This window comes from Belonocnema kinseyi, chromosome 9 (genome assembly GCF_010883055.1).
Source record: "Belonocnema kinseyi isolate 2016_QV_RU_SX_M_011 chromosome 9, B_treatae_v1, whole genome shotgun sequence".
NCBI lineage: Eukaryota > Metazoa > Arthropoda > Insecta > Hymenoptera > Cynipidae > Belonocnema > Belonocnema kinseyi.
This window is the reverse complement of record NC_046665.1, coordinates 59,528,195-59,542,428: the sequence shown is the minus strand read 5'-3', so window position 1 is coordinate 59,542,428 and position 14,234 is coordinate 59,528,195. Positions and strand designations below refer to the sequence as shown.

The 14,234-nt window shown below is 30.2% G+C and overlaps 1 protein-coding gene across 3 annotated transcripts in view; it reads left to right on the top strand.

Moving 5' to 3' along the window:
• The window catches only part of LOC117180900 (monocarboxylate transporter 14), an 81,270-nt gene that overhangs the window by 14,725 nt on the left and 52,311 nt on the right, over positions 1 to 14,234 (top strand). Inside the window, exon 1 of one of the 3 annotated variants that reach the window (XM_033373503.1) lies at positions 4,341 to 4,533. The exons of the other annotated variants lie outside the window; for them this stretch is intronic. Coding sequence (XP_033229394.1) covers positions 4,516 to 4,533 — 18 coding nt within the window. The 5' untranslated portion in view covers positions 4,341 to 4,515. Of the gene's footprint in view, positions 1 to 4,340; positions 4,534 to 14,234 lie in introns of those variants that run through there. 3 annotated transcript variants of the gene reach the window in all.

Sequence of the window (14,234 nt, the reverse complement as noted above, 5' to 3'; positions counted from 1 at the left end):
AGTGAGGTGAGGGAAAATAGGAAAAGTGCAGTGATGGGAAGTAGCGGAGTGAGGGGAGGGGGAGTAGGGACCTGAGATTGTGAAGGGTTTGGGAAGTGAAGAAGGAAGATCGGGAAGGTACATTAGGGTAAGAGATGGAAAGTAGTAGCAGTGTTAAGAGGATAATTATGGGTGGGGCAAGGAGAAAGCAGGAGAAGCAGGAGAGGGAAAAGATGGGAGGGGAATATTTGGACGACTTAATTCACGTCTCAATAGGCTATGAAACCTTTTTTTTGTAGGGGTACAGCGGCTACTTTGACTAATTTTTTTAATGAAACTTTGGGAATATCCGTACCATCACTAATTAATTTTATTTGATTAACAAAAGACCCCGAAAAATGTATCGAAGAACCTTTCGATGAAATTGTTTCATTAAAGCCCTCATCACTTATACCTCTGAAAAATGACATATAACTTACATGGGGTCATGTATGCATGGTTTCAATTTCACGAAACTCACAGATGCTACTTAATATACACAAATTAGACTCAAAGAAGCATAGCATTTTTTCCCACTTTTCGATTTATTTTCCAAATGTAAGATATTCAACAAAAGAATGGAACTAATAAGCTTATAATTAAAACAATCGCTTCTGTTCAATACTCGCAATATCAATTATTTCTAATTGAGGATCAGACCATCATTATCAGATGACATACCAACTGAGCGATAAGATCCTATCTGTTCTTAAAATCATCTTGTGAAAAATAGTCCTTTTACTTATTTAATTTGAGTACACCTTAAAGCATGCGAATTCCAAACAAAGTTTAGCCATGAAAACATCATCTAAAATTTAGACAGGTTTGTAGGGCCTTGACAAAAGTAACGTTTTTCTTTTTTGCTTTTTCGCATATCACGCTTTGTTTGGCTTCAAATGTTCATTTTCGTTTTTTTTTTCTTTTTTGAAAATGCTATAACTTTGGTTATTTTTATTTCATCAAAAAAAGTGATAAGGATAAATTGTTTATATTTTTTTTTTACTATAAATAGCTGTCGACAGCATTTTCAAATATTAAAAAAAGTGGTCTCCAAAATTCTCAAAATTCTCTAATTTTGTAAATTTTCATCAAAAAAGGTGGCAAACGGTCTTTTCATATCATTTTCATTCATTTTCATTAATAATTTACATTTTCATTCATAAACAGTCTTTTCATATCCTTATTAGGTGTGACAAAGGACAATCCTATCGAAAAATTCCTTCAAATGTTAACGTGTTTACAGACTACAAATTTTTTTCTGACCCAGAGGGCCTCAAAAGCTCGACATTTGATAGAATCCGCGAAAATAATTTTTCACATAAAACCAATGCATTCTCATTAGGATGAGAATGTAAAAAACACCCAACAAGTAAAGATAGTAAAGAATCTTTCAAGGAATAAAATCGGCTCTTCATCATTAGGAGTGAATAAAAAATGCAGCCGATACCCCCATTATACTGATTATACTGACTTCGGGGGGGCCTTATCTTGGGACCCTTTGAGTTTTAGGCTTTGTGCCCATTGAGACTATGCGCCGAGACGCGTAACATATCAAAAATTCAGTCAAATAACCGAAACCACTCTTCCAAATAAGGAAAATGACCGAGTGAACTTGTAGAGCCGATACCCCCATTATACTGATTTCGGCGGGCCTTATCTTGGAACCCTTTGAGTTTTGGGCTTTTTGCCCATTGAGATATTTGTTCAGAATGACGAGACACGTGACATATAAAAAATTCAGCCAAATTAACGGAAACCACTTTTCCCATAGGCGTGTTACGGGGTCTTTTATTTCCAAAATTTCTTGTTTAAAGTTCGAATGATGTTTATGCACACAATTTTCGATTATGAATCAGAAATATAGTAACTCCCATTTTCCAAAATTGTCAAGAAGGAATTTTCAAATCACGACGAATTCGGACATGGGACAGGGACTTTTTTTAATTCTTTTTTTCTGAATTAGAATACAATTTTTTTTAAATTATCGTTGCCTGTAAAAAATTCACTGTTCTAAGAAAATTATAATTCTTTACGGATTCTCCTTGCTCTAAAGTAAAAATTCAAATTTTTAACGAAATTTCCTATTTTAATGTAAACCTAATTGAAAATTATCATTCTTTTAGAAAATTGCCTGAAAGTCAAAAATTCCTTGAGGAAATAACCAGTCCTCAAGTAAAAATTATCATTCTTTACGAAATTTTCCATCCCAAAGTAATAATTATATTTCTTCACGGAAATTCCTTGCCCCAAACTTAAAATAATTTTTTTTACTGAAATTCTATTTCATAAATTAGATATATAATTCTTTTCGAAAATTCCTTGTTCCAAGTGAAAATTATGATTTTTTTCACAAATTCCTTGCCCAAACTCAGAATTAGAAAAATGAAATACAGTGAGACTCTTCTATAGCACCGATTTTGGGGCTGACTGTGGGTGGGAACTAACTCATTATAGCCCGCTCCTGTTTTTTTTGCTCACGCCTTAGTGCTCGTCTGAGTGACAACCGCAGCTCCCGCGCACTCTGCGCAGCTCCTGATACACCTACCAGCGGTTCGGCGTTAATTCTTGGAAGAGCTATAGAAGGGAGGGCTATTGAAGGGTTTTACTGTGTATGAAACCACTTTTAATTTGCATATTACTACATTCGAGAAGAAAATCCCGGTCGCAGAATCAAATTCCCGGTCATTTTCCGGTTTTTTCGATTACTCTGTCAATTAAAGACCTCGATGATAGTGCAATGTTACCAATAAGGGAGTGTCCGTTAGTTATGCAAGGCTTGGGAGGGGGGGGGGGTCTCTAAAATCTTACGAATCCTAATTGGCGGGGGGGGGGAGGATTTCTTACCAAAGTTTCTTCTCATCACGTATTAAAAAAAAAAAAAGAAATGTCGTGGAATCTCTAGGAACCTTTGCAATCCTTGGAAATCCCGTGAATTCCTCTGCAACATTTTGTAAATCCCTTCTCATATTTTTAATGATGTGAAAATTTCTTAAAATTCCATGAAATAAATATTTCGAAACATTACGAGACCCCTTGAAATTTCTGACATCCTTTCGAAATTAATTTGAGATTTTAGTTTTTAATTTAGATGTTATTAATTTTAGATCTTAGGAAACTTTTAAATCCGTGGAAGTCTTGCCGAATATCTCTAGAAAACCCGTAACAGATTTTTAGACTATTGAAATGTTTCAACAGCCATTAAAAATTCCTCGGAATCCCTTAAAGTCCTTTATGATATTCAGAAATCCTATGAAATTACCTTAAATATTTTAAGGCCTTACGTAATTCTCTAAAATCGGTGGATATACTTTGGTATCTCTCGAAATACCGCGAAATCTCTGAAATTGTGTTAGATAATTTCTTCAAACACTTGAAAACTTTTTAAGTAATTTGAAAATGGTAAAATCCCCCGTAATATTTTGGAATCGTTTGAAATACCGTAAAAAATGAGAAAACCCTTTAAATATTTTGAAATGCCTTGAAATCTCACGATATCCCTAAAAATCTTTGGAAATGTCGTTAAATTCTGTAAAAATGTTGTAATTCATTGAAATACTTTGTAGAACTTCATAATACCTTGAAATCCATTGAAATCTATAAAAATCCTTTCAAAGCACGTTTACAGTGAAAATAATGATTATAATGTTAATATTTTGAGTAAAAAATCTAAAATATAAAGGATGATCCAAAAATCTCTCCAACAAAATAAGCCACCATAATAAAGTACCATACGCAATTTACCACCACAATAAAATTTTCTTTCAGCAATGTTCGAGAAGAATCTGTTTATCTGATCATGAAATCACTTTCCCAAGCCTTCAACTATTATCTCAAACAATTAGATCCAATTGATGGAAGCTGAGACGATGAGCACGTGAAGATCGGTTTCATGAAAGAAGGAGTAGTCTAACAATAACTACTGAAGACAATTCGAATAAAAAAGAACACTCCTTTATCTCTGACGCGTTTTACTCGATTTACTCAGTTCACTCGTAGATGCTTTCAATTCCAACGTATCATAGCAATAGGATTCTCTCTTCAGTTTCCATCAAATCCATCCTTTAACTTTAAGAGTCTCTCTACGTATGTAATTCTAGCCATTCTCACTCCTTCTGAGGTGGAATCTATCATATCTGGTGACTGGTGTCAGGCTAAGCTAGAACTTTGTACCTTAATCCTTATTGCTGTAATGCTCCCAAGCATTATATTAGCCGAGTGAGAAAAAGAGAAAAGAAAGACGACACTCCATTATACACTTCCATAAGCTTGCATGAGGGGAAGGGAAATTAAACTCACATCAGATGCGTTGTATTGCTGGTAGTGGGGAATTGGATGGTGCTGTGGGCACATCCGTGAGTGATAACTCGGTTCGAGCTGTCCGCATTTTAATATCGCTCGTTCCTTTGGATAGCTGGACAGTGTCCAGTTTGGTGGTCATTCCCCTTCCTGTGGAGGACTTCCTTAGGGTTCACAGGTCGGAAGTCCTCGATCCTTACCATGCCGCCAAAGAACAAGGTATGTACCAATTCCCACTTCCACCTAGATCCCAATTTATATTTCCTTTATAGCCTCCACTTTTGTCAATAACAATTCCAGTTACCGATTTGTCCTTTTAATATCAGCTCAAATTCTGGTCTTTGAAAAATCGAAAGAGAAATTAGAAGACTGAAAAGTTGTTGTTTACGAAATTTCTATTGAATCTAGTGTGTCGATGTTCGATCGTGAGTGGTTCCTTGAAATGTTTTCGAAAAATTCTTATGTGTTTTAAAAGAAGATATAAGATTATGGTGTATCTTTTTATTAACTCTGTTCCGGGCAGCTCCTGAAAAGGAAAAAAGAAAATTAAAAGAGCGAACAATTGTTTAGGACATTTCTATTGAATCTAGTGTGAAGATATTTGATCTTGAGTGGTTTCTTCTGACTTTTTCTAAAAATTCTCATTGGTTTCAAGAGAAGATATAAGATTAGGATGTACCCTTTCATTCCTTCCGTTCCTACTAGCTTTTGAAAGAGAGGCAAGAAAATGCAAAGATCAATAAATACCTAAAAAAATATTTTATCGAGTGAAAAGATTTGTGATTAAAAGTGGTTTTTCATATATCAACATTATTTTGTTTACAATTCTAAAAGTATATATTTTAAAGTTAGAAAAAAATAGTGATATTATATGAATGTATACCAATAATGTCATTGCAGTTTCATTTTTTTTAGTTTTTGGCCTTTAATGCGATTAGTTTTATAAGGAGAATATTTCACTTTGAAGTGTTAAGGTAAATACACACGATTTGGATAAACGAGAGTTGACAACAACCCAGAAACCAACGCCTCCTTTAATCATAATATCATTTCATTACACTAAATGAGTTTAAATTAGAATAAACATTGGACTTCAGAGAAAAGTGGTTTATAGATATTTTCGATATTTCTTCTGAAACTAATGAACTCAGTAACGGAAGATTTCTCAAAAATATTAAAATATTTAAATTGAGCAGTGTTTATGTCTACCAAAAAATCCCGCTCTTTTTAGCAAAATTTTGATTAAAATATTGCCTTTAAGTTTTAACAAAATTTGAATAACCTGATTTCAAATGAAATCCTAAATTTGTTTTCATCAATTAAAATTATCTTCTTAAAGATAAGTCGATAAGTTTATTAAACAACGAGCTGATAAAAACGATGTTAATTACAAGATTGTCTAACGGATTACATGACTAGAAACGACATTCTAACTTCAAGATAGTGGAAAAATTGATTAAAAGGTGGCAGAGATGATTTAATTTTAAATTATTTCCTTCAACAAACTATTAAAATTTTTCTTGTAAATTGTAATTATACAAGTGTCAATGATTTAAAGTAGTTTGATCCACTTTTAATGTTTGAATTTAAAAAGGTATAATTCGTAATTTTTCCAATTGTAAAATTCCAAATAATATCAAAGAGAAATTATCTAGATAATATTTGAATAATAAAATTATTCAATTTAAAATGATTCAATTTAGAGGCGGTCACTTTCATATGCTGTTCAACTATAATGAACGTCGCTTATTCGAAATTGTACAATTTTTGATTGGTTTAAATTTATAAGTATATAAGTTTTAATATTAGAATTTGGGACTACTCAATCTCAAACGGTTTGAACTTAAATTTTTGTAACTATTAAAGCAAAAAGAAACTATTAAAGCTTTAACTTAAATAAACATAAATTAAAATGATCCAATTAATAATTTGTAATTAGGGATTGTCCATATATTACGTAAGACATTTTTCTGTTGTTTGAATAAAGACGAAAATAATATTTTTATCAAGTTGAAAAGGACACAGCGATATAAACAAAAGAAAAATGTCTTACGTAATATATGGACGATCCCTTATTAACGAATTTTGAAAGATTCAGCCTGACACTTTTGTTTGTTGAACTCGTTCAACTAAAAACGCTTTCAATTTCAAATTGGCGACATAATATGGCATAAAATTGCAAATTTTTACAATCTTGCAGTATTTAATTAAAAACTGACGAATTTCAAACGCTATTAATTCAAAATTGTTTAATTATTAAGTTGTTTAATTTGATAGACAAAAACTTAGAATTTTACAGGATTAAATACAAAATTATTCAATTGAATTATTATTTAAAATGCCGTAATTTACAAATTTTCAACCTGAAATTAATAATTGTGAATTACCAAAAAAAATTCTCGCTATTCGTACAAAAATTTTGATCCAAATAGCCTTCATTACACAGCGTTTCAGTTATTGTTTATTTTTACGACTTCTAAATTAAAATAGCGAAAAGGCAGAAAAAAGTGAGAAATACAAAAAAAGTGGAACCAAATCCTATGAAAGTAACGAAGAGTATTATAAAAACAAACAATGATCAAGAATTAAAAAATTACTCTTTGACAAAGCCGCCAATTAGAAAAATTAAAATCTTTTCTGAAAATGGATAACAATAAGTAATCAATTACAAATTACATAAATAGGAAGCGAATGAAGGTTGAAGACAAGGGAACAATAGAGAAACAATTGATAATTTCATAAAGCATAGTTTATCGCTGGTTCTTTTCTACAAATTGTAGAGTCCGTCGAACCGCAAGAGATCTGACTTTTCAAGGAGGACTTGGTATTAAATAAATGATGGTTTTCGCAATAAAATTGGTATGGTATTTTTTTCTAACACCTCAATAACTCAGAATCATTTACTATATCAAAATCGTGATCTAATCTCTTCGTGTCTTTATCTATATAATGTTTATCGATCCCCTTATCATACGCGTTACGATGTCCGATATCTTATATTGATAATAGCTTTTCAATTTCGAGCGAAATTTAATAAAAATTTCTTTGCGAATAGACCAGCGAGGAAGTCTTCCTTTTCTGATTTTCCTTTTCTAGATAAAAGTTTGATAAGGGTATTTTTTAACATATGAAGTTGTAATTATGTACATAATTATACATATTTTTTTAATTATTTAGAAGTAAAATATTTGAATTTTACATTTTTTCAACCTTCCATCATGGTTGAAATTGAAGAACATGTTCAATCGATCATTTTTCAAGAGCTATTTTATCATTTCCATATTTATCAAGATTTTGTGATTCGCTGAGTCTTGAGCTAATTGTAATAAATTAGGAATTGTCTACTGATACGGAATTTTCTGTAAGACTAACCCCTTTTTCGGCTCATTTAGGGCTAATGTTACGGAAAATTCGGTAATACTAGCCCCATTCGTTTCAGGGATAATTCCGTAATACTAGTCAGTACCAATAAATTATAGAAAGAGCTATGAATCTAAGATTTTATTCTCATTACATGAATGTTCTCTGAATAGTAATTTGACCTTAAGAGATATTTTATTACTGGATAAAGTCGTAATTTAAAATCTGGCGGTTTTGTCGAGAACGGATTGATTTAGGTAAAGCTTCACAGTCAGATTATGGAACGCCTATTGTGTTTAGTTGCATGGGAGCTGAATCACTTGTTTGAGCTCCTGAATCATCAAAAGACTATGTTACACATTTTTTCTTCGAGATGAGAAGCAGATGGTGTTTTCGTCCGGCCGTGCGCCAGTTCTAATTGTCGCTGCTCGTTATCTAATTAATTCATAAGCGGCATCGGTGGTACGAACATGGTAAATTGTATGACGCCAGTACATTGCTACTCGTTTTCAAACAAATAATCGCGGTAGGAAATTACGTTTAAAGATCCCAATCGCTTTTTACCGCGAAGACTTTAACACACTTTGTACCCAAGTTACAAGGCTAAACGTACAAGTTTGGTGCATTTTGTGCCACTTATAAGGTTTCGATTAATACTTTACTTTCACGCAACAAGTGGGTTTTATTTAATAGTTAAATTTACAAAGCTGTAAATAAGCCAGTTCTTCAAATTCTGAAGGCTAGAATTAAAGACATTTTGTATCAATTAATAATCATATAAATAGTAACGCGTTTACGTCACCGATTTCTTATTTCGTAGCATTAAAAGTAGAAACAGTTTAAAAATCCATTATTAAACGAATTAAAAAAATGTGATTTAAGAGAGTGTCTACACGTACTGGAAAATCCGGCTATTTGTAACGAAATTTCGATACCTCTGGCCATGGTATAAGTTTAAGCAATTTCGGAGATCAAAGCGCAAAAGAGGAGATTAAAATAGGAGAAATAGGGTAACTTTTTCACAAGATATAGGGACAATAGAGGGAAGATTAAATATTTATTGTTACATTCAGAAAAGAAGAAACAATCTTTTTATAAGAAATATTATATTTTTCAATAATTTCAAATTATTTTTTAATGATTTCTGCCATTAAAGTTTTTTATTCAATTGGATATACTTCGTTTGAGAGCCTAAAATATTTTAAATTTCCAAAATATTTAATTTGTATATATTTAGCATAAAAATATGATAGCTTTAAAGATTTATTTAAATCCTAAATTTTTTAGTTCGAAATCGGTCGAATACAGGTTTTTTATTTTTTTATCGGTAATATTCAAAAACAAAATTTGAGGCTACTCAGCATTCTTATTCAGATTTAAAACTAAAGTGGCTCAATTTTAACCACTTGACATGAAAGAGTTCAAGTTAGAACATTTAATTTTGCAGTTTATCAACTTGGAATACTTTATTTTTTTATTTTTGAATTTAGCTCACTTGAGTTGCAATGTGTTCAGTTTTTTATCATTCTTTTTAAAATTACTATATTGTTTGCTAAATGTTCCAATTTTATATTTAAATAGTTTTTTCCTACAAATTTTTTAGTGTTTTTTATGGTTTTCAATGCTTGAAACCTGTTTCACTTATATATTTATATTTGTGTTACGATATATTGATTTTTATTTTATACTTTAATTATTTTGGAATAAATTGTTCAAGTTCTTCCATATTATACAGATGCACTTTATTATTTATCTGTACATTTATCAATTTCAGATAGTTTCCCGCGTAATTCGAAGGGGGATTGGCAAAAAAGTTGAATGGGGGAAAGACTGTGATCCCTGAAATTTTGTAAACAAGAATGAATAATGTTTATTTTTAAATTGAAAGCGTTAAATATATTCAATGATTTTAAACAGGTAACGTTTCAAATAAAACAATTGTAGATTAGGTAACATTTTTTAAAAAGGAATTAATAATGTTTAATTTCAAATTGAAAGCGTTAATTATATTCAATGATTTTAAACAGCTAACGTTTCAAATAAAACAATTGTATATTAGTTAACATTTTTCTAAAAGGATCATATTTCGAATTGTAAGAAAAGGGATTGAACTCCTATAATTTTTAAATGAAGAATTTAACTTTTTTTCAACTTCAAATTAAAATTTCGAAAATAAGACAATTTTAAAGGAATAAAAATAGAATATTTTCAGATTAGCATATAGTAAGTCATATCATTAAAATTAAAAGAATTTTTATTATTTTTAATTAAAAGAATTCAAAATTTAATAATTTTTAAATTTATAATTTTGTAACTTAAAACATTTTTCATTCAAAATGACTAAAATATGACAATTTGCAATTTAAAACTAAATTGCACGTTTCAAAGTCAAAGTTTCTGAAATTCTGCAATTTTAGATTGTTACCGCATAAAAAAATATAATTTAACATTATATTTATGAAACAAATTTTTCTAGGAGCAAAAATATATTCACCATGATTTGTATTTTACCAAGTAGAAAAATGTTCAATTTTGAACCCTTAAAACTGATTTATTTTTTAAAAACTTGCCAAAAAAAGTAATTTTCATTGTGAAACACTAAAAATGAAAATAATGTCTACTACAGAATGTTGTAAATTAAACGAATTCAAAGGGAGAGTACCAAGGGGGAGAAGAGGAACTTTATTGTCGAGTACCGAATACATACACAACTCAATAATGTCCCTCTTCGTGATTATTATGCCTGTGAAGCGGACCTCAAGTACCGCTTTTTCAAGGTCAATGTTATGTAATGTAATAGCCACGTATATCTGCTTCTTAATTAATACACATAAAAATTCGAATTTCGATTCCCCATCCCCCAATTCATTGATTTTTCGGAGAAAAAAATATCATATTTTTTTCAAATCGATTTTAAATGGGAAAAGCTCGGTTAAAAAAAACTGAAAAAGAAGTAGTTCTTATTAACTTTCTGTAAATTGAAATTTATTCGCCTCTTAAGGAATTTCCAATTAATGATTCCCACTCAATAAATTTTAATTTTAACTCCCTCGAACCCCTTGTATTGTACATAGAAAATGCCCCCAAAAGAATTAGAATCGCAGTTTTACGTAAAATTCAAGAAAGTTCTTATTCGATAAAGTACAAGTTTAAAACTATTTTCTGACTAATTTTGAATGGTTTAAACAGTTATTATTTGTTTGAATCATTTTTTCCGCCTTTCAACCGCGAAAAATGATTTTTTCTGGATATTTGGGACATTTGATGAATTTAAAAAGTATTATTTCTTATTTGAGATATCTGGTAATTATTTTCAAAAACTTCATTTTTTTAAAACAATTTTTCCCTTGTAAATCTTAAAAAGTTACTACTTTCTGAAGTCAATAACGCAGTTAATGAATTCTTAAGAGTGATATTTTGTGTGAAAAATAGTTTAAAATAATTTAAGCTATCTTCATTTCTTTAACGAAGTGTCTCGTCGACCCGATATTCGGGATGACTAGCTCAATATTTGTTATAAGCTTGGCTAGTCCTTCCGAAAATTCACGACGACTAGTCTATCCCTTTTTTCAATTCCACCAATTTTTCGAGGCGACTAGACACAGTCTTTGTTTAAACAATGTTTTCCCATGTAAATCTTGAAATGCTACTATTTTATGGAATTAATGAGTGATGAGTAAATGAGAGAAAATTAATGAGTGATATTTATTGCAGAAGACTGGTTTCAATCTATTTAAACAATAATCATTCATTTGCGCCTTTTCATAAAAAAGAGGAGAAAATTATTGTTTTTTCCTTAATCTTTTACACTGTGAGGTTTATTATTCAGTATCTTCTCATTTCAGAACTTATACTCTAATTATTTTTAAAAAATCATATTTTTATACTAGAATTTTCTCTACCTTTCCTATCAGAAGGAGGAAGTGATATTAATTGTTTAAGTAATTGCAAACTGTCTTTCACCAAAAATATTACTTTTGACATTTATTACTTGCGACATTATTTTTTTAAATAATAACTTTTCAAGAATTACAAGATGCAAAAAGTGTTTTCAATGAAAATTGTTTAAACAATTTCCAAATATCCTAAAGAAAAAATATTAATTTTAACGTTAGTTATTTGTGTCATTAATTCAAGCAGAAACTACTTTTTACGATTACTGGAGAAAAATTGTTTAAACAAATGAAAAGTTTTTAAATAATTACAAAATATGTAAAGCAAGAAATATCATTTTTGAAATTCATCAACTGTATTATTTATCTCGAAAAATCACAACTTTTCACTATTTAAAGGCAACAAAATTGTTTTAAAAAATTATTATTATTTAAATAGTTGAAAAATAGTGAGAAAATAATTGGGAACCTGTGATCTATTGAATTTAAATTAATCATTTTTAAAAAAATCAAAAGAATACCTTCGTCAGCATGAGTTCTACCTAAAAGTGATGTTTTTCATTTTTTACATTCTCATCAAACAAGGTATTAGATTTGTCTAAAATTTGCCCCCCCCCCCCATTTTTTTCAAATGTCCACGTTTTGAAACCCCCTGAATTCGAAAAACATGTCTGTATGTATGCCTGTATGTAAGACTGTGTGTCTGTCTGTATATCCGTCTATGTATGTCTGTATGTATGTCTGTTTGTGAACTTGATAACTTTTGAAAAGATTAATCTATCAGATTATCCTTTGTTACACTCGTTAACAGTCCTAGACTAAACGCCAAGTTCGATAGGCAGCCATTTTGAATATTTTTGAGACCACTTTTTCCAAAATTCAAAAATTCTCTGTACATTTATTCATAGTATTTAAAAATTTAAACAATTTATTCTCCTGACCTTTTTCAAAAAATCAAAAATTACAAGAGTTATAGCATTTACAAAATTAAAAAAACACACAAAAATGAACATTTTAAGCCAAATAACGCACGATATGAAAAAAGTAAAGAGAAAAAAATGTTGATTTTTGAATGCCCTACAAGTTTATCATAACGACTTTTTGAATTTTCTAAAAAAATCCAAAATTGAAATTTTGACAGCATACAAAATAATGAAAAATCCAAAAATGACATTTTTCGCCAAAACTATACAAAATACGGTAAAAGACTAATACACAAAAATTGTGCATTTGAAAAAGATCTACAAATTTGTTATCAACCACATTTTGGTAGGATGCGTAATTTTGGCCTTAGTCATGAAAAACATCATTAAAACTAAAAAAAAAAATCTGCCCGCTGCGTGGGCACATTCTTATCACAACTTTTGTCTTAAATTTCTTTTTCGTCTCGTGTGCGGGGTTTCAAAAAATTTTACTTTTAATGTTTTTGATGCTATTTTTTTCGATTAAAACTAACAACAGAACTATTAAAAAATTATTCATGACAAATAAATCCTTTTTACGAATTTGTCTGTCTGAATGTCTATCTGTATGTATGTCTGTCTATCGTTATGTCTGTATTTATGCCTGTCTGTATGTGAGCACGATAACTTTAAAAAAATTAATCTATTAGATTGGCCTTTGGTACGCTCTTTTAGTGTCCTAAGCTAAATGCCAAGTTCGTTAGTCAGACATTTTGATAAAAATACTAAAAATGAGCCCATTTTGAAAATTTTTGAGTACACATTTTTTCATGATTCAAAAATTCTCTGTACAGTTGTTCATAGTACTTGAAAAGAAAAATTTTTCTTTTCGATATCCCTCCAAGATTATCATTTCAAGTTTTTGAATTTTTTAGAAAAATTGATAATTCAAATTTTGACCGCACATAAACTAATCAAAAATCAAATCAGCACATAAGCAAGCTAAGAAAAAATAAATAGATTAAATTTTTTGACCGGAAGTAGAGCAAATAAGTTTTTATTAATGGTTTTTTTTACATTCTCATCAGAGAAGGTATTAGATGTGCAAAATTTCGCACCCCCCTCCCCAGTTTTTGTTAAATGTCCACGTTTTGAGACCCCCTAAATCCGAAAAACAGGTTTTTACTAATGTGTCTGTTTGTGGGTATGTATTTATGCCTGTCTGCCTGTCAGCACGATAACTTTTGAAAAAATTATTCTATTAGATTGGCCTCTGGTACACTCGTTTAGTGTCCTAAACTAAAGGTCAAGTTCGTTAGCCAGCCTTTTAGATAGAAATTCAAAAAGTGAGCGCATTTTGAATATTTTAGAAACTATTTTTTTCAAAAATTATTAGAGTAAAGCATTTACAAAATTCCGAAAACACACGAAAATGAACCTTTTAAGCCAATTAACGGAAGATATGAAAAAATAGCAAGAAAAGAAAAAGTTTGATTTCTGAATGCCCTAGAAGATCATCATAACAACTTTTTGAATTTTCTTTATGAATTAAAAATTGCAATTTTGACAGCATACAAAATAATGGGAAATCCAAAAGTTACATTTTTTCATGCAACATTTTCACAGTATTTCAAATATTCTCAAATATATTAATGCATTTTCAATATACATATATATATATATAATTAAAAATTTGTCATAAGGACAACCGCAGGATTTCGCCGGGAGCGGGTGCTAATCTGAAAAATTGCACCCGCTTCCAGCG